At 48.1% G+C, this 21,197-nt stretch overlaps 1 protein-coding gene across 1 annotated transcript in view; it reads right to left on the reverse strand.

The window, feature by feature from the left end:
* Positions 1–1,670: 1,670 nt before the first annotated feature.
* The window catches only part of Ptgfrn (prostaglandin F2 receptor inhibitor), a 67,442-nt gene continuing 47,915 nt past the window's right edge, over positions 1,671–21,197 (reverse strand). The window contains exons 5-9 of the mRNA XM_057793666.1: positions 20,327–20,752; positions 17,050–17,469; positions 11,486–11,593; positions 6,871–7,176; positions 1,671–4,987 (exon numbers count right to left, since the gene is read on the reverse strand). Coding sequence (XP_057649649.1) covers positions 4,821–4,987; positions 6,871–7,176; positions 11,486–11,593; positions 17,050–17,469; positions 20,327–20,752 — 1,427 coding nt within the window. The 3' untranslated portion in view covers positions 1,671–4,820. The remainder of the gene's footprint in view (positions 4,988–6,870; positions 7,177–11,485; positions 11,594–17,049; positions 17,470–20,326; positions 20,753–21,197) is intronic.

Consider the following 21,197-nt stretch of genomic DNA (forward strand, 5'->3'; position numbering starts at 1 on the left):
ACATTGAGAAGGAACCATTTCAGTAACAGTAGAGTTGCCCAAGCCAGGCTCCGCCTGTATCAGGGTTTGGACTGGAGAGAATGTAATGACAGGCCATTTTGACAGCAGATCATTTAACCACAGGATGTGAGCGACATACGCTCCATCTGAGTAACTCACGTGAGGTGGTTACTAAACGGGACACAGAAACACAGGGTACAAAGCAAGGCCTAGAGGAATGTCAGCCCAGGAGGCGGGCTGCGGGTGCCTGCAGAGCTGGAACAATGCAGGAGGGGCTGCAGGTGCCTGCTCCTGCCCAGATCTGCTGGGGAACAGTGTGGTTCTTATGTTGCAGAGTTGGAACCCCAAAGTGAGTCAGAAAAACCACCTGTTGCAGACTGTCTGGTCAGAGAATGTGAGTGTTTCCTCCTCTGCAGAGACGGATGGTTTCCAACTTCTCGTTCCTGAAAGAGAGACTGCTAAAGGTCATGGGAATTGAGCAGGAGACGGGGGGGGGGGAGGGGGGAGCAACAGGATCTCACCCCTACACCTTTCTGCTCGCTGGGAACCTTATCACGGATGTGATGGCTATTCTTGGTTGCCAACTTGACTACATCTGGGACTAAAACCCAAGCAGCTGGAATCCCCTGTGAGGGACGGTTTTTATAATTAAATCATTTGAAATGGGAAGACCCAGCTCTAATCTGGAATTTTTGAAGTGGAAAGAGCCACCTTTAATCGGGGCCACAGCTTCTGGCCCAGCCTGTACAAAGGACAGGAAGGAAGGAAGCTTGCTCTTGTTGCCAAGTCCATCCTATCACTGGCGGCAGAGCCAACTTCTTTGGGATTCTGGCATACACTGAAGATCAGCTGGGACACCCAGCTTCATAGACTGAACAATTACCTGGACCTTCTGCTTGTAGACAGCCATTGCTGGCTAGCTGGACATACACGACCTGTAAGCTAGTCTTTTATGTGTGTGTTTATTCATTTTATGTTATGTTCCTATAGAGAACTCTAGTGGACTCTCTGGAATGCAGCTGTTTCATGGGAGGTCAGAATACACGCCGCTGTCTCTGTGTGTGTATGTCTTGCCTGTACATGTGGAGGGCAGAACAAGCTCTATTTTTGTCCACATTTTGTTCTGTTTTTGAGCCATGATCTCTCACTGGATAGGGAACTACCCATCCCTGCCACTTACTTAGTACGGGACGTGTGTGCTACCATGCCCCGCTTCATATGTATTTTGGATCTTAGTCTTTAATGTCTATGTGTGCTCTGCCTGCATATGTGTATGTGCCCACATGCGTACATGGTGCCCACAGAAGGCCAAAGAGGGTGTCAGATCCTCTAGAATAGAACTGGAGTGACAGATGGCTGAAGCCACGATGTGGGTGCGAGACTTGAACTGGGATCCTCTGCAAGAGCAACTAGTGCTCTTAACCACTGAGCCATTTCTCCAGCCCCCACCCCAAGACCCCCATGCGTCCAGAGGATTGTGTTCCGGTCCCCATGCCTGCAAGGCCAGGACTTTACTGTCTGAACCACCTCCCTAGCCTGACAGTGCTTTTACAGGATTTGAAGAGAGCCGAAGATGCTGCCGTTGCACCTGGAATCGGTCACAATTCCTCCTACTGGTGAGAGGAGAGGCCCACAGAAGCCAATTACCAACTTCCGCACACAACTTCAATTTAAATTAAACTTCCTTTAATGAAATAAAAAGCAAAAACCAATGGTGCATTGCATAATATTTGTGGCCACAGTATAAAACAACACAATTAGTTTGTATAACATTGGATATGGACGAAAATACACAAGACCTCTTTGTCTACGGAAAAGTCTGCAGATTCTCGTGTAGTACACTAGAAAAGAAACCCAATCTTGTTCTCCTAGTGAGCTGCACACGTGTGTCACTGAGAATATGGTCACACAGCGGAGGAGAACTCACCTAAACCCTAGTTCCCTTCTTCCTGTTGTCAAAAAAAAAAAAAAAAAAAAAAAAATTCCCCCGAAAGTAGCGAGTCGTGTAGTATTGCTTAGTGTTCCTGCTCCAAAGGTGCAGTCTTTGGCTCACAGGTGCCGTAACAAAATCATGGCTGCAGGCAGTCTGCAAAGCAGGAGGCAAAAGCCCCCAGAGAAACAGACAGAGGTCTGGGCAGGAGGGAGCCCTGTGGCTGGGGGGAGGGGAGGAGACACACATCAGGACATTTTTCAATGAGGATTTGATCCAGCTGGTGAGTCAGGGTGCCAGCAGATCCCATGCAGGAAAAATCTGAAAAGTTGTTAAAAAGCCAGAGTTTGCATTTTTCTTATTATTATTTTTTTTTTTTAAAAAGTGAATCGTGTGTGTAAACATCATAAAGTAAAAGTAAACACTTTGAAGTAATTTCTAGGCTTCGATCTGAATGGAGCTCAGGCTCTTTCGGGGGCGGGAGGGGGAATTTTTGCAATGAGGGGAATAAAACCCAACCTTCTATAAAGTTTCTCTTTAAGAAGTGCAATTTCATTTGCCAAGGCCTGGCTCAGCCTTCCCTTCTGTCATACCGGTACTTCAGGGGAGTGGGCGGGGCTCAGGAAGAACACTTCAGGGAGAACCCTATTTGGTACATCAAGAGTGTTTGACCACACTTAAAGACTCACATCCCAGAACGTTGATAGTCCCAAAAGGAACTAAGGTCCTAGGGCTTCTGGCCCCTCTCCCAGCCCTAAGCAGTTTGGGGGTTTGGGCATGAAGGCCAGGGCCTCAGCCACTCAGGCTCAAATCTCAACACCAGTTGAGAAAGGGGAAGGCAGGCCTGAACACTCATCTGTCTCACCATCAGGTGCCTGCTCTGGCCCACCAGCGGCTCTATGTGCACCCAGGGCCTATCTCACCCAAGGCTAAGTCCTTCTCCTAAGGAGGACCGCACGACAATGACCCTGAGTCTTCTTCAGTAACTGCAAAACTCAAAGGCTGTAACTAAAGAAGTACCTGGCTCTACTCCCCTAATTCCTATTTGTATAGTCACCTGTACCCCACCTGATCTAGTGGTTAAGGAAGTGACATATAGAAACGCCTGTATCTGTCAAGACCCCCCTCTTCCTCTGGCCTCTCTTGTTGCATGGGCTGCAACTGCTATCTCTTCTTGTTACCTCTACACTTGGATCTACCTGGGCTGGACCTGCTTGGACCCACCGGCTCAGAATCTCAGCATAGGAGCAGAGCAGTCCCCAGGTGGGCAAAACAAGCAGAGGAAACTGGATGGTGAACACAAAAGCCACCATGGGCCACATGGAGACAAGGTGGGGAGGGGGGCTCAGCTCATCCTGGCCCATGGTGACAAAGAGCTGCACGTGAATGGCCATCTATTTATATTACTTTATTGCTCAAAACGAAGAAATCTCCCCCCTTTGGAAGACAACAGTGTCAAATCCTTCAGAGCCAGAGGGACAAGCAAGGGCATCAGTTGGCAGTGAGCCTTGGTACCCAGGGGAGGCTTGTGGGTGCCCAATGCTGTGTTAGGCTGAGACTGGGTGGCTGAGGCCCTGATGGAGACCTGGAAGGTATGTCCGTCTGATGTCCTAATTGCTGCGGTGCCCAGTCAGGCAGAGCCAACTGTTCTCAACCTGATTTTACAGGCCATTCACATGACAGTAAATTGCTGGGTTCCCTTCATATTCCTAATAGGAAGGCAAACATCCACAAAAATATACCCCTCTTCACTACCCCCTACAGGGATCTTAAAAGGACTTCAAGGACTGAAAAGGTCACAGAAAACACACTTGCTCTAAGCAATTTTTGATTCCTTGCAGTCAGTTAGTATTGCAGGCAGCAATCTGCTTTTGTGTGAAGGAGCTCGCGAGGCAAGTGAAGGGTGTGGCACACTGTGGCTCCCATGCAGGTCCTGTGGCAACCAGTGACAGTGCTTCTCATGAAGGGACAGGGCACCTGGCTCAGTTGTGTAACTCCGATGCCCTCAGCTCCTCTCCTCCCCTGGGATCTCTGGAGCGTAGTGGCCCCTGAGCTGTCAGGAGAGAGAGCATCTATTCCTTTCCTTGCCCCCAGTGTCCTCTTGCTCGCAGACCTTCTGCCCTGAACAGAGGTGGCAGTGGATTTTTCTTCATTCTCATTCTTAAGGCTAAGGTGGCAAGATAAGGTGCTTGGTGGAAAGCCAGATTCTAGACTCCAGGGCTGCCGTTTCCTCACTCACAGAAACAAACCCGAAAACAGAAGAGCGGGGAGAAGGGGGGGGAAGCACAAAGGGCATAGGAATCAAGAAATCACAGACGCTGAGTTTAGGTTCTAATATAGTTTAAACTCTTGAAAATGGGGACTGGGCAGGGTAGTCAAAACCACAGCTTGCCTTTGGTGCAAGTCTTTGTCAGCTCTGGGCCAGCATGGAGGGCAGCAGGTAGCAACTCTACAGATGCCAGCCCCTTGCATCCAGATGCTAGCTCTCAGGTGGGCAGGTACCCGCTCACCCGCGATGACCAACTCTGAACACCTTCAGCCTTCCTCACCACTATCCCTCAAATCAAAAGCGATCAACACACACAAATGAAAGGGTTGAGAAGCCGCTAGGAGGAAACTAATTAGACCAGGGTTAACCGTTGAAAAGCTGCAGCTGGGGAAACACACACTCGATTGTTACGTATCAGAAAGTGCCGTGGGAAGAAGAGTCGTGTGCTGGTAAACATGTCCGCGCTCAGAACTTGACATGCAGAAAAGAGAGAGCGCCAAGTCCCACCTGAGATTAGAGAGGACTGGTTTTAGTGTAACACACTTGGTTGAAAAGTATTACTGGTCCTCTTCTCACCCCCGCCATTCCTACACTGTTCCTCTGTCCCTCCATCTCCGCTGCTTAATCCATCTCCATGGACATGAGCCGGCGGCGCTCCCGACGCGTCTCCCGCACCTCCTTCTTACAGCACCAGTGGGAACTGCAGTACCCGATGAGGCAGGACAGGAGTCCGATGGCTGTGGACAGGCCCACGCCGATCAGCAGCGGGTACTTGAAGGCATTCAGCACTGGACACAAGAGAGAAAGAGAAAGGGTTAGTGCTGAGAGGGAGGGTGCTAGGGAGCACTGGTTCCCCCCCCCCCATCTGTGTCCCCCACCCCTACTCATCGGGTCTCTCCAGAGACCAGAGCTCCCCAGATCCTGCACCTGGCACAGGATTCAGAAAGGAGTTGTCCAGCTATATTGAAGAAATGAGCCCATGCCCCCCGCTCGGCTCTTAGGAGCTGGGCGTGTGTGTGGGGCACAGTAAAGAGATTTTACTTGATGCCTTTGAATGTCAACTTCCTTTTAGGGTTTTGGCAGGAGATTGATTTTAAAAGTCAGTATAAGGGCACCGCACATTGAGCAGCAGATGCATCCTTAAAGGAAAAAAAAACCTGAATAAATCAATTCTATGCATCGAATAAACTGAAGTGTACTAAGGATGCTATTTTAAGTAACACTATAGTAAATTATCGAGCAAAGTGAATAATCACTCCCTTCCTTGTTTGGTAAATCTGGATTTTCATATGGAGTTACTTCAAGCGGGGTTTAGATGCAAATGAGGCAGAGATGACAGGAGTTTAGATCCCACCCAAGGAGCGCCATCTTCCCTCCCAGCAAGCACCAGCATTTTGTGTAGATGCTGCCTCCACTCAGGTCCTTAATGTTTGGAACGATCTAATTTTCATAACAGCCCCATGGGAGACTAATGTCACTTTTTATCAGGATGTGGACCAGAAAATATTGTGGTATTCTGTCCTCCCGGTAGGGCATGGCTGTCGCCATCTTCAAGTCAGACTGGTTCTGCTTACCTTCTATTACCTTCTATTAGACAGGTTTACTAACACTCCCTTTTGGGGAGAGTGGAGGAGCAGCTCATGAGACCCTCTACTCCAATATAGAAGTGGATCGTAATTACTGGAGTGTGGGTGGTGGGGATGAGGGGGACGGGGCATGATTCTTCTTCAGTGGTACAGCTGCCTGTATGCTGCCCATACTCCTGTAACACTAATAAAGTCACTGAGTCACCAAACGGACTTGGGTCCACTGTTTCTTTGCTTAGTCATTGCTTTCGTCAGTGGTGACTAGAAGTGGACTTCCTAGGAAAGGTCACTCAACAGAAAGACTCAGTGACCTGGAGGAGTTGGAGTGGAAGGCCCCTCTCCTCAAACCGATTGCTGCTAGGGAAACACACTCTTGGTCCAGGCTTCTCCTGGCTTTCGGAGCATCTGGAATCAATTCTCTCTGTGGAGTTGTTCCAGATGGCGTAACTTTCTGAAGCTTTCACAGGGCAGATACGTTTCTTGGGAATAAAGGGACAAGTGTTCAGCTCTGAGGTGCTCAAGGGGCAGAGATCTGATTGGTTTGGTTGAAGTTGGTATGGGTCAGTAAAGCTAAGAGACACACTCCCATCTTGGGGTTCCAAGAGGTCCCCACTCTGCGCTAGTGGCTCTGGGGAGAGCCTTTCTTTTTCTAGAAGTAAAACGATATGTGATGGGAGGCTCAAGTGGAAAGATCAGGAGTTCAAGGCCAGTCTTGAGCTAGACAGTGAATTTGAGCCACATGAGATCACATCTCCAAAAGTAAAGCAGCGGGTGGGGAAGAGTAGGCGGCCTTTAATCTATGCCTCCCCTAGAGGCCTCTCCGCCCCCACATGGCAGAAGCCATGCCAACCTTAGGAGACAGTGAAACAGGTTTCCACAGACCACAGAAGGGCCAAGGCTCCCACAATCCTTTCCCAGGGGTGTCACCAGGCCCGGACTGCAAAGCTTACAACATGCAAAACTGCTTTGGCCCAAGCAAGGCCCTAGATAAAAAACAAGCTGCACCAAACTATGGAACCTGGATTCTATGCGCCACAGTAAAACTCAAGAAGGAGACAATTCAGCCACTTGGCGAGGGAGCTCACCGTCCATCTTCACAGTTATAAAGAGAGGCCTGGAGTGGATCTCGGCCTCCCTCTGCCAGGAACCTGTTGGTGACCTCACCCATGGAGTCACAGAACAGTAGTAGTTGCCAAAGTCCTGGTCCTCAGAGCCATGCACTTGCAGCAAGAATTCCAGCACGCTCACTCGCTCCAGGCTGAGAGTACTCTTCCAGTCCCTCTGGCCTGTAGTCACGACTCCCTTCCGGTCCAGGGAGGACAGAAGGACGGGAGCTTTGTCCAAACCAAAGGAGTGTACTGCAAACCAGGATACGTCGAAGGCCATGTCGTCTGTGGGTCACCAAGCAAAGCATGGAGGTCAGTGTATGAGCAGAAGTGATGGACATACTCTCCATGCCTGTGACCCTTATTTCAGGCTAGGTCTGTTCTACATGAAGCCTCAGGCAGTCTGTGATGACGAACTGTCACAGTCACCCTTGTGGCAAGGCCACACAGCCACAGGAAGTAGTGTGTGAGCCTATGACAAAGTGTCCAACCTGACCACCACCATAAGGAACCATGGGAAGAAGAGCAGGGGTCACTTGCCCCCACGGACAGACAGAGAATAGGTATGATGTGCAGGGTTCCTGGGCTCTTCAAGGAGAAGAACTGGAGACTGGAAAGACCGTAGGGTTGAAAGAACAAATTGTACATTTAAAACAAAATGTACCCAACTTAAAGCTGTAGACAATTTGAATTGGATTGTTCACTTTGGTGTTTCCCCCTTCTTTTTCCCCTTGCAGAAGTGTTTAAGCTCAGAACAAGAGAGGAAAAAAAAAAAATCAAGCTGAGAAAATTGAACAGAGTTAAGAGTCCCCGAGAGTAAAGCTGGTGGATCATGAGTACTCTGTGAAACTGAGGTTCTAACAGCCGCAGAGAACTAAGATGGGGGTGGCACAGAGAATGTAGAAACTGAGGCCACATGCTAACCCAGACCCCCCTGGACAGTGCCAACCAACACTAGCTGTGAGGACTGTGGGTCACACACAATTACACCTTAAATCTGCTTGACAAAATTTCCTTTTTCAAACAAACACCAAAAATCCCACTGAGTATTGAACCCATGGCTGTGCTGGGCAAACACTCTGCTGGCAAACTACACTACACCCCTGGCCCGGGACTTTTTATGTCAGTTTTCGCTGAACAACAGCAAAAAACAACACTCATCCATTCAGTGAAAGTGTACCAATAACGTGGGAAAACACACCATAAGGCAGACAGTGTTATCCAGACCCATGTAAGACAGAATGGGTGGAACTAACAACAGGGGTTTCCTAACATGTCCAAACGGTGACTCCTTCTCAGCTCACTATGGAGGCAGATCATCCCTCCCCCACCCTGTGTACTCAGCACAAACAGTTCGCAGTGTGTAAGTCTCTGAGACCAGCCTGGCAGGATTGGGGTGAGTGTAGCGATTTCCACTCAGTGCCAGGGCACAGTGGGCTTTCCTACCCACGGAAACTCTGCTGCCATGTGCAAGCCTAGAGTGGCTATTAAGACAAGGAAGGAGGTCTTCCCATACTTCATTCCCCACTGTGCACCATAGGATGGCAGGGAGAGCCAGCCTGGGCTAGAACCCAGTACCTACTGGCCACATGACCCGAACAAGCCAAGTTAGCTCACTGCAACTTAGCTTCTTCATCTGTAAAGTACAGTTGATAGGGGTCTGGAAAGATAGCTCAGCAGTTAAGAGCACTTACTGCTCCTGTAGAGGACCCGGGTTCAGCTCCCAACACTTACATCAGGTGGCTCACAACTGCTTGTCACTCCAACTCCAAGGGGATCTGACACTCTCTTCTGGCGTCCATAGACAGACAGACAGACAGACACACACACACACACAGTTGTGTACAGACATACATATAAAAAATAAACAAAAAAAAAATGCTACTAACAGCATGGGCAAATACTGCAAAACCACGCCTGGACCACAGTGAGTGCTTACTAAAGTGAGGGCCCTCATCGCCATATGTGGCCAGACAAGTAGATGCCGCTAGGTGGAAGGGCATGGGCTGTCTACCTGTTGTCAAGGCTGTGGGTCCCTCAAGTGAACAGCTGCCGTGCTGAGCCACTTCCTCTCAATGCACACACTGGTGCAGGTACTAGACACGGACACTCTCGAATTGTACCTCTCTACTCTCGAATTGTACCTCTCTAGAGCCACCTTATTTGCTAGAAAGGCCTCACAGAGGCTCCAAGCCACCATTAACTCCAGCCACTCAGCCTCTGGACGATGACTGAGCACCAAGGATATGAAAACCCAGCTCCTGGAAGACCCTCAGCTCCAAGTACCATTAGTTCAGTTGCTGGGACTCACAGCACACTCTGGAGAAACCCCCCATGACTCACACTGGCCTCGGTTTTGCTTCAGAGTCTGACCATGGTGCCACCCACGCTTGGCTGTTCCTGGGTGCCCTGCCGTAGGGTACAGGAGTGCCTTGGCTCTTGGCCCACTTATGCAACTTTCCCACAGAGATTTCCCTCTCAGAGCCCATAGGATGAATGAAAAAAAGGGAAAAAAAAGAAATTACAATTTGTGTTTAATTATTCAGAATCTTCCACCCACACAGACCAAGAGCGCAAAGTTCTGGAACAGCTTTGAACAGCTACCTATAGCTTTTGCAATTACACCGGAAAAACGAGCATTTTGTGAAAGGAGCAACCGGCGACCTATTAATTAGCTGAGAAGGAACATTGGAGGGGGTATTTCTGAATATACCATAGACGAGCTCTGAAACTAAAACAGCATTGCTCTATGCAAACTTTTAAGGGGGTTTTGCTTGCCTTTCCTGGGGAATCTTTTCTACCTTTGCCTTCATTTCCGCTTCCACAGGTACCTTTGTGTCTTCCCACTCCCTGGCTTCAGCACAGTAGTGGCCGCCCACTTGAGAGCCCGTCTCCTCAGGCTTCACCCCCAGGAAGAAGCACAGCAGCTCTGGGTGTGCAGGGGTGTGTGGTGGGGATGGGAGGGCTCTTTCTTTCCCTCTCCTTCTACAAACTCCTTTCTCCCACCTCTAAAGCTTATCAACACTGGTACCATCAGGAAACCATGCCCGCAGGTCAGATGGAGCCTACCTTGTCCTGATGAACAGATTTCCTGCTCCTCAGTCACGCTTGTTTGCTTGTATTGCCCCTCACTGCTGCTGGCCTGCGTCTGAGGCAGAGCTGAGCTGCTGTGACTATCTGACCCACAGAGACAAAACCACTTCCTACTGGGTCCTTCCTAGGAAGCATATGTAGGTCATGAGCTGGTTGCCACCTGAACGTTTGAACAGTAGTCTTGAAGGAGCCAGCATTCATCCTGACGGTGGTGGCTACCCAGCCGATGACCTCCAGATACTGGTGAGCCCTGCATGGGCCACCATCCCTGTGTATCAGCCCTACCCCTTCAGAGAGAACAAAACCTGCCTGCCTGCCCCCAGGGCCACACTTCCAAGGGTATACACACAGAACTCAGACAATTTGACTGCTCTAAAGCGCATGACTTTGTTAGGAATGGGGTGGAGCGAGACAGTGTCAGGGTCACATCGGGTGTAAGGGATAAAGGCAGGCCTCGGCAAGCTAGGCTCTGCACAGAACCTTTGAGAAAAGGCAAAGCTGGGCAAAGCTGGCCAACACCCTAATGCCTTTAATACTCCTTCAAAACCAGAAGAACCTAAGCAAAGGATGTCGCCTGGCTGAGAACGCACCAAGCAGAAACTGTCTGAGGGATGGGCCCACAGTTCTGAGGCATCTGTTGACAAGGTTAGTCTTTTCTCTCAAGAGGTTCATAGAGCTGGGGACGTTGCGCAAGATTCCATCTCCAGTACGATGGGAGAAGGAGCATTACAAAGCTATCCTAAAGTCCTAAATGCTGTTATTTTTCCTCTGGTCTGTATTTCTTCATGGGTGTCCTTAACTAGGCTCTCTGGGGCAGGCCTTGAACATGTTCACTGCCCTGTTCCCAGCATCTACAGCTGCTCTTGTGTACGGAAGGAGCTCAGAAACAATGAACCAATGATATAAAGAAGGAGGGCCCTGTGAGCGGGTCTCTAACCAGGCCACAGCAAACCAGGAAGAGATCTACTGACTGCCCTGGAAATGTTTTCAAACCTCATACAGGTACATGGCCTCAGAACCAAGCCAGTGGGTCCTGGCTAGTCTTTGTCAGCTTGACACAGCTAGAGTTATCTGAGAGGAAGGAACCCCTACTGAGAAAATGCCTCCATAAGATACAGCTGTGAGGCATTTTCTTAATTAGTGATTGATGGGGAGGGCCCAGTCTGCCGGGGGTGGTGCCACCCCTAGGCTCTATAAGAAAGCAGGGTGAGCAAGCCATGAGGAACAAGCCAGTAAGCAGCACCCCTCCATGGTTTCTGCTCTGTTTGAATTCCGCCCTGCCTTCCTTCAGTGAAGGACTACAATGCGGAAGTGTAAGACAATAAGCCCTTTCCTCCCCAACTTGCTTTTGGGTCATGGTGTTTCCTAGCCACCTAAAAAAGACAGGTAGAGATCAACAGACAATCCAAACCCTCGTCCCTACACCTGAGAGACAGTGACAATGACAAGACAAACATTCACCAAAAGCAACTGGAGGAGGGGGAAGAATGGAGGGAGGTACCTGGATCCAGCACGGCTCCTTCCAGAGTGACAATACAGAAGAGCTGGATGAGCTCTCCCCGGGTGACTGATGGCGTGTCCGAATGCACAGAGACATTAAATATGGGACCTGGAAGAGAGTGGCGTTTAAGTCGCATTAGTCTCTTTCACACAAGTTCAAATTCCATTCCTGACGCTCCAATAGCATCTAAACGTGGTTCGCTTTCCTGGGAACTGGTCTGGGGAAATCGTAAATCAGGTATTCGAAGATCTCTTTTCTCTATTCAGAGACACTTGCATCAGGCACACCTAACTGAACGTGGTCTGGACGAACTCTGAACTGACCTTCTCTGCCTGATGACCACAGCTTCCTTTGGTGGGATACACTCACCTCCCAGCTGGGAAGCTTAGGCAGGTTCCGCGTTTGGTGCAGTCCAAACTAGCCAGGGTGGGTGAGAGACCAAAGGGTCAGGGGTCAGGGACCCAATCCTTTTGGTCCCAGTTGGGTGACTGGCCTTAGCATGTTCTGCAGTACTGATGGGGACAAAGACCCCAGAGTTAAAGGGTTGAAACCCAGTTAGGAGACAGACCAGCCCCCAGCAATGACAATGTTTACATAAAATATAGGGAGGGGCACTGAGAGAATGCTAGAATTTTAAGAGAAACAGACAGTGTGGAGCGTCCTAAAAGTCCAACCAAGTTGGGGTAGGCAGGGTGCATATACTTCTGGGTCACCTTTGCTGCAAAACTAAAACCATATCTCAGCCTCCACCAAGATAGGCTTTGTCTCACCCCTCCCCACAAGAATACAGCAGCCTAATGATTACTTTGAACCCATCTCTGATTCCTCTTAGATTACGGGCATTTCATAGCTCAAGTCAAATTGATCCCAACAGCTTAACGCTTAACTTTATTATTCCACCTTCTAAAATCTAGGAATAAGAAAAACTGAAAGAATGTTCTAGAATATCAGTGCTGTGGGATTCTACTTGGATTTTCAGCAGAGCATAGACAGACGGCCTGGGAAGCTGAGGTAGAGCTTACTTGAGGAATAGGGACATTACTGTTTCCTTGTTCAGATTACTGGAAAGGAAAATGGACCCCAAAGTGTGTTTTAAAGCATCCATAAAAAACCTACTGGCTCAGGAGAGTGTATGAAAGGTCACACCGCCATGAGGCAATGAGCTGAAATGACTCTGGCTGGATTTTCACTTCAGTTTGATGACTAATAAGAAGTCATGAAATTGCTTTCCTAGCACTAAGGATATGAATAATCTGTGTAGTCCCAGGAGAAGGGTAAAGAAAGGGTGGACACAGAGATAGGTGTGTTAGGGAGACCCCGGGATTAAACTCCAGAGGGGCTGAGAACATGGCAGGACGGCAGGCCCAGGGGACATCATCTCCTCCAGATGCCTCAGCTCTGGCCCCGCTCTGCCCACGCTCTGCCCACGCAGTGTGGAGTTCAGGGCCAGCCTTACTGCTCTGAACTGGTTATGTGAAAATGACTGAGAACGTTGTTTCTGTTGATTCAGGGTGTCAGTGGCCATGGTGAACAAGGAGGTTATACTTTTCCCGTAGATTAGAAACTTGATTGTAATAAACCACTCTGCTAAGGGCTTTCTTTGAAAGTATTCAGGCCCCTTCTAAGAAAACCCCAAGTGACCAAACACTGAAATGCTCAATTGATTTATGTATTTTTCTTATTTGAAACAATGAAGACTTACCTAATTTGAACAAATGTCACTTTTCTTTATATTTCCAAAGAAAACCCCAAATGCCTTCTGGGTCACAAGTCATAACTCCTATTCCCCTACTGGTGGCTGCCGTGGGAACCAAGGGGGGGCTTGTGAGCGGGTCTGTGCTGTCTCACAGTGCAGACATGGCTGGGGAAGAAGGCCTTCATTGTGGCAGACAACTCAGAGCAGTGGGTTGCCTTCCGATGAAATCAATAGCTCGATGTTAATATGGTCATTATCCCGGAATAGTGGGATATTTCGAAATATTTTTATTATGGTCAGTTTTTGTGGCAATGCTATTTTGTGAGAGAATTTGTCTGGCTAACTCTGCAGACCACAGACTATGACTTGAGAATTCAGTGAGCAGCCAGAGTGGCTAGGGGTCCCTGGATTCCCAGTCAGCTAAGAGTATAGGGACTACTTAACTTGTAAATACAAACACTGACACAACCACGGTCCATCCCCACCAGAAAAAGGCCTGAAGGGCAGCATCTCTGTGCAAGCAAACACTGCAACCCATCTGCTCCTCCAGCCGTGGGGTCACGGCTAAGTGATGCTCCTCTCTGCAGCCCCTGGGCCAGTATCTACCTAGCACTTATTGTAACAGGACAAATGATCATCTTACATTAAAGGGGAAGGAAGTGGGTCATAGAATTTTATCTATAGCCAAGATTTCCAAGTCATGAAGATAACACCAGAGGAAAAGTTCTAGAAAGATGAACAACCTAAATTAGTGTTTCGTAGGGCAGGGTGAGAGTGGGGGTGTGATTGCTCTACTTTCTGTAATATGGATCTATTTTAATTTTTTAATCATTATTTTTATCCTAACTGTATGCCCGTTTTGCCTGTGTGTACCTCTGAGTACCACATGTGTTATTCCCATGGAGGCCAGAAAAGGGCGTCAGATCCCCTGGGACTGGAGTTATATATACGCACACAGTTGTGAACTGCAATGTGGGCACTAGGAATTGTTCCCAGGTCCTCAGGAAGAGTGCCCAGGGCTCTTAACTTCTTAGTGCTTTCCCTCTATTTACACATTTCTATGCTAAAAAGAAAAAAATTAATGCTCTTTTAAAAGGATAACACCTACATCATCACACTTAAATCTCATTTCAACCCTGATACCTGGATCAGTAAATGCCTGGGAAACTCAGATCCCACTAACAAGAGACCAAGGCTGGGGATGGTGGAGCCAGAGAGGCCTTCGTCATGGGTCTCAAGGCAGAGTGCTGACGGGTAGAAGTGAAGGCTCTTCATGATCAATTCAGTTGTTTACTGGGGCTCTAGTATTGGGCTGGTCAAACAGGTGGCAACTTCTAATTAAAGATGGGGATAGCCTGTGACAATTCCACAGACAATATAGTTTTTAGGCGATCTATTCAACCTGGAAATAAAGAGATTACTAGCTGCTATTCTGAGATTTAAAGAATTAATAGACCCAATATCCACCCCGAACCCAGAAATATATATGAGGGATTTTATATCTACCTCCTCCACATAAATGAAAGAATGATCTAATAACCAATGTAAAATAAGACAGAATTGACTATAGCAGAGAGTAAGACAGAAACGTACAAAAAAGGGCAAGATCATGTAATCATCTCAACAAACACAAATATGGGAGGGGTAATCATTTGAGAGTGGATAAGTGCTTTTCATGACAAAAACGCCCAACAAGGCCAAGTGTGGAGGCGCAGGCCTTCAATCCCAGAACTCCTTAGGCAGAGGCGGATGGATTCTAATTTACCTATAAACAAATGTGAATGATTTAACAATTTCTTTTTTTAAAAGACACATTTTATTTTTTATTTTTTTGTCTTTTTGGTTTCTTGAGATAGGGTTTCTCTGTGTAACAGCCCTAGCTATCCTGGAATTAGCTCTTGTAGACCAGGCTGGCCTCAAACTCACAGAGATCTGTCTGTCTCTGCCTCCTGAGTGCTGGGACTAAAGGGATGCATGACCACCGCCTGGCTAAAAAGATACATTTTATTTTTAATTATGTGTTTAGGTGCATGCACATGACTACAACTGCCCAGGAAAGCCAAAAAGGGTATTGATTCCCTGGAGCTGGAGTTACAGGTGGGTGTGGGGGTGCTCAACATGGGTGCTGGGAACCACACTAGGGTCCCAGCATAGTCATGTGCTTTTAACCACTGAGCCATCTCTCTGCCCCCAATAATAATGATCTAATTAAATAATCTAATTAAAGCATCTTGCATTTGTTATATTGATTTAGTTAATGACAGATTTTTTTTTGTAAATGAGTATAAAAGTATGCATTCAAAAATTCTCAACTAAAAAACAAAACAAAACAGAAAACCCCAAAACTCCCTAACTAGCATGTATGGTGGACTAGTGAGAACTGTTAGTCTAATGTTGACAGAAGACAGTTCTTAACAGGGATCATCTAACTGAGACTGGGGATTTGAAGCTTTAAAAGCCATCTTCCTACTGAAAGACATACACACAGAAGGTGTGCCAGGGCCTGGTGAGTCACATGTAAGTGTGAAATATTTCCACTTGAGAACATCCACCTTGCAGCCATGCAGTCAGTCCAGAAACGTGGGCTTTTCTGCCTTATGACACGATGCTATTCTAGTTGCTAAGGATAAATTCATTTCTGAGTAGGTAAATATCACGAATAACTGTTGTCAACAAACTTGGCAGAGTCGCCAATACACAGCACCACAGCAACTCTGGTGACGCCTATTACAGGAAGTGTATCCAATCCAGGACTCAGGGGAGCAGTAAGGCTGAGGGTCACGCCAGGGTGGAAACACTCATGAGAGGTGGAACCTGGAGCTGCTGTTACCACATACAGTCCTCCAGTTGGAAGCCACGAAATGACTGGATTCAGGCTCCCATTCCAAACCATCCACTTTGACAAGCCACGTGCTTTTCTCTCCACTATGTTCCTCAAAGACTGAAGTACCAGTTCTGGTCTTTTTAAAAATAAAACCATACATTTCCAAACAACCAAAACAAAAGAAATAAAAACTTGCACGTGCGTGTTTAAGACAGACTTATACCAGCGGGGAAGCGGACAGACCCGAACCGTCCATCAGCTGATGAGATGATAAGGTGTGGCCTGACCATGTAATGGACTAGGCAGTCACAAGGATGAAGTGAAGGAAAGCAGGCTACAACATGGAGGACACTTGAAAACCCTGCTCAGACACCAAGGTGACCTATGTGTCGAGAACACAGCACAGGGAACCCAATATACAGAGAAAGCGGAATGGCCACTGTTGGTTAAGGGTCCGAGTTTCATCTGGGTGCCACAGGAATGTTCTATAGTTGTCTCTGGTGACTGCTGGTCACACAACCCTGTGAATGTATGAACAGCCTCAGAGTTATGGACCTGGTAGGGATAAACTCAAGGACATAATGACTTCTGCTTCACAAGCTATTTTAGGCAAGGACAAGGGCTTGGGAGACCACACAATATGTAAGAGTGATCGCTGCCTATAAATGAGGATCTAAGTTCAAACCCAGCACCCATATAAAAAGCCAGGGGAGGCCACATATGCCTGTGACCCCAGCCAGCACTGTGTGTAAGTTGTGAGTGTTGGGGAGACAAGGATCCCTGGCTTTCTCGCCATCTGGCCCAGCTCCGGGCTCAGTGGGGAAGTGTTTCAGGGGAGGGACGCAGAGTGACAGAGCCAGACACCTGACGCCCTCCTCTGCCTTCCAAGCACACATGTGCACATAAACCACACACATATATCACATACACACACAACTCACACATACCCAAAGACAAACAAACAAATAAAGGGCCCTCGATTAAAATATCAGGCTTGTCTCCCAGCTCAATCTGTGGCGTCATGGAGCTCAGTTCTTCGCTCACCTGAGGTTTGGAAGTCAATCTCAATGGGATTGGAGAGACTAGTCGCTGCTTCTCGCCACAAGCTACCCCCAATAGGAGACCAGGCTGTCACCATGCAGCGGTACAGCCCTGCGTCAGACACCTGAGTTTGGTACATTCGGTATCGAAACTCATCCTCTTGAACCTTCTCTAACACAACACCGTCCACTCGCGATGCGTCAGTCCAGTTCTCCAGCTTCACCACAGAGTCCTGGTCCAGGGAGATGATGTACTTGGTTTCATTGGGACTGGAGAGGTCCCCAACAGGCTTCTCAGCCGTGATGAGCACAGAGTAGCGTGGCGACTTAATATTCTTGGAAGACACTTTGCAAGTCATCTCAAATGTATTCCCCGCGGCAAAGAAGGGCTTTGGCTGCCGTGCCTTCACCACGAGCACAGAATCTGGAGTGAAGAATCAGAGGGAGGTCATTTCCGAGAGATTTGGTTAAAATGGAACCATGGGAAGAACAGAGGAGCTAACCAAGTAGAGTGGGCAGTGGAGAGCTGTGGGGGAAGCTGATCAGTCTATACAGGACACTCAAGGCCACTGAGGGGTCTCTGAGATAGGGAACCTGTGAGAGTTCAGGGTGGAAGAATTTCATGATCTGATTGGATGATGCTAAGGGTGTGATTATTATTATTATTATTATTATTTTATTATTATTATTATTTTATTATTAGTCTTGAGACAGGTTTCTCTCTGTAGCTCTGGCTGTCTGGAACTGGCTTTGAACTCAAGAGATCTGCCTGCCTCTGCCTCCCAAGTGCTGGATTAAAGGAATGTGCCACCACCGCCCGGGTTAAAGTGTTATTAAGGGTGGATGCATTGAGACCAGAGTGGAGGCAGTGAGAGATAGCAATGGCTCGTGAAGAGTGGAGCGTGAGGGGCCATTAGACTAAGCCAGCGTCCAGAATGAGGAGTCAGAACCGGGCATGGCGGTGGCTGTAATCCTGGCACGTAGGAGGTAGAGACGGAGTATCAGGAGTTCAAAATCTTCTCTGACTACATAGTGAGTTTGAGGAGGACTGGGCTACACGAGACCTTGCCTCTAAAAAAAGGGCCAAAGGCAATCAAACAACAACCAAAAAGGGAATGTTAGGGGTGGGTATGACTAGTTTGCATAAGGCTTGTTAGGTCCTGGGTTTAACCCCTAGCACATTAAACAGAACAAAGCAAAGCAAAATAAAGCGAATGAGGAATCAGAAGGGAAGGCTCAGGTTGGCAACTAAAGATGGAGGAAGACAGGATGCAGAGGCCAGAGGTTCCGTTTTGGACACAAGTCTGAGAGGCAACAGAACACAGAGTCTGGAGTTCAGAACACGCTGGGATAAACATGCAGATCTGGGAGTCAGTCGCTGGCAGCAGGGTGAGAAGACATTGCTAAGGAAGGTAAACAGGAATTCAGGGACTCTGTCCTGATGTTACGTCCTGTATGGGAACCGGGAGAATGGACAGGAAGCAGCAAAGGAGGAAACTGACAACAGGCTTCTGCAGTGTGTTGATGTCTGGCGGTCTTAATACATGCAGTGAGGGGGAAAGTAGGTACCAAAGAGAGATGGAGGAGAAACTAGAGATGTTAAATATAGTTCAGTCAAATCCTCCGCTACCAAAGGACAGAGTGGTGGGCAAGGGTTGTAAGAAACAGAAAGATGAAGAAAGAAGATAGACCAAAATTAGTTTCCCTAACAGTACTCTTAACAGGCTGGTGGGAAAGGACCAGAGGAGAGAGAATATCGAAGGCACAAGAGAGAGGGCCATGTGCCTGAGCTGTGAGGGTCTGGCCTTTGCTAAGACATAAGGGTGGGTAACAGGTTCAATGCTGAGCCCGGCAAACGGAAGTTCTCCTTTGTCTGTCTTTTTATAGGGGATGGAGAAGCAAGGCCAGAAGCTGATGGAGGCTGGGGGAGGATGTTTGCAGAGAGAGCAGGTGGCGTGCAATTATCACTTAGGAGAGTGGGGAAGTAAACACATGAAGGAAACCAGGATGGCTCTCAATGTTGAGAGCCCACGGGACAGAAGGGATCGGAGATTTAAAGTGAGGCCAGACCACTGTTGGAATGTTTTTTTCCCTTCAACTGCATCTAGCTTTGCATATGCAGCCAAAGAGACAGCAAAGTTGGCTTTGAATCAGGTTGTGTTTTCAGCAGAATATAGGGTAGACCAAGCCAGTGGCAAGAGATGCAAAGGAGGGATGTGATCGGTAACTTAGGCTAGGTATCACCAAGTGATCATATAATTTCCTTACCCCTTGGCCCTGCACACAAACCAGAGTGGGCTATGTTGGACTTCCTGGTAAGAGAGAAGTGAAGACCCAGTAAGGAGGAAAGACAATGGCAGATGGCAGGATTAACAGACTGCAGCACTCAAGGAAATGATCTAGAAAGACGGTGTGCATACAGAATCAGGAATGTGAAACTCAGCGATGGAGGGGTTGGGTTTCAGCTATCAGAAGTAGGCTAGTCTGATGTACAGAATTGGGAATGAAGGACCAAAAAGCACAGAGGATGCGACACTTAGAGGAAGACAGGGGACTGAGAATGAAAGCCTTGCCTGCACCAGGGTTCTCCACAGTGGCTACTCTAGAGGATTCAACATCAGCCTCCAGACTACACACACCGCAGAGCAATTTGAATATAATCTCTACTGGGATCTTTGCTTTTGGAAGCTCCCAGGATGATTTCAACAAAGCAAGCCAGACAGGAGTAGTAACAGAGTGGCCATGAAAGCAAGGCTGGCATCTCCAACAAATGAGCAGAAGACCCAGGAGTCAATCAAGTTAGTGATGGGAGGAGATATGAGAAAGAGGGAAGAGGAAGCGGTATGGCCCTGGGCAAGGAGAAACAGGGGGTGGGGGGGGACTTCTGGGGCTCAAAGGAAATGGTAGAAAGAGCACTGGGGAACAAAGAGGGTACCTGACTCCTTTGAAGAAATGTGGGAAGCAAACACTACCACTTAGGAGGGTTCCTGGGACAACTGTTCTCAGTCAGGGGCTTGGCAGCTGAAAAGCAAAAGAAAACAATGGGGCGCGGGAAATGCAAGGCTTTGCTAATGAAAGAGTGAGAGAAGCCCTTCCCTCTTAGCTTGGGGGCATAGGAGAAGCAGCAGTGAGTCTAAAGGAAGGCAAAGGGGGTCATGGGGTGATAACAGCTCCCTAGATTACAGCTTCTTAGAGCATGGAATTGTAGTGAGAGTGGGGGTGACGGTAACTGAAACAGACACAGACAGAAGACTTCAGAAACTGAAACATGAAGTCCCTACCTTCTGAGGCCCAGAATATGTTGACAGGCTTGGAGAAGACGTCCTTACTCTTTACCCAGCTGTTGTTTCTCTGCCTGGTCCAGGCAGACACAACACAGTAATAACTGCCCCTGTCTTCCTCTGTAGTCCTTTGGATCCGGAAACTGAATGTGTCTGTGTGCTCCTTAGAAAAAATAAACTCTCCACTCTGGGCCCGCTGCTTGCTCCTCTCTCCGTATCTTAGAGTCCAGTCCCCGTCCATGACTGCAAGAAGCTCACTGGCCACCACGTCGTCACTGCGACGGTTCATTTTGTAGTACCATGACACGGTAAGTCGGACACCGGCCTCCACGCGCTTCGTGTCCACCACCCGGCATTGCAGTTCTGTGGGGTCGTCTGAAAACCCAGGGACCTTCGAAGCATTCAGGTAGACTTGATATTCTGGTTCTGAGGAGGGAGAGAGAGGAAACACAGCAACATAAGAACTGGAAAAAGGAACAAGGCAAGGACCGCTCAGATTTGTAGGAAATTGTCCATCCTTCTGACACAGAGATCAAGTCTTTGTGTTGGGCAGCCAAGACCCTATAAGAGCACTTCTTCCTCTATCTGCTTTAAGAAAACAGCCGAGGTGGTTAGAGAGATGGTTCAGAGGTTAAGAACATTGGCTGCTCTTGCAGAGGACCTGGGTTCAATTCCCCAAACCCACACTGCAATCACAACCATCTGTAACTCCAGTTCCAGGGGATCCAATCCCCTCTTACAGGCTTTGAGGACACGATACACATGTGGTTACAGACATACATACAGATAAACACCCATACACCTTAAAAAATAAGACTAAATTTAAAAATAGGAAGAAAAATGCCCAAGGCCAGCAGTCAAATGTCCTGGG

This window comes from Chionomys nivalis, chromosome 18, assembly GCF_950005125.1.
Source record: "Chionomys nivalis chromosome 18, mChiNiv1.1, whole genome shotgun sequence".
Classification (NCBI taxonomy): domain Eukaryota; kingdom Metazoa; phylum Chordata; class Mammalia; order Rodentia; family Cricetidae; genus Chionomys; species Chionomys nivalis.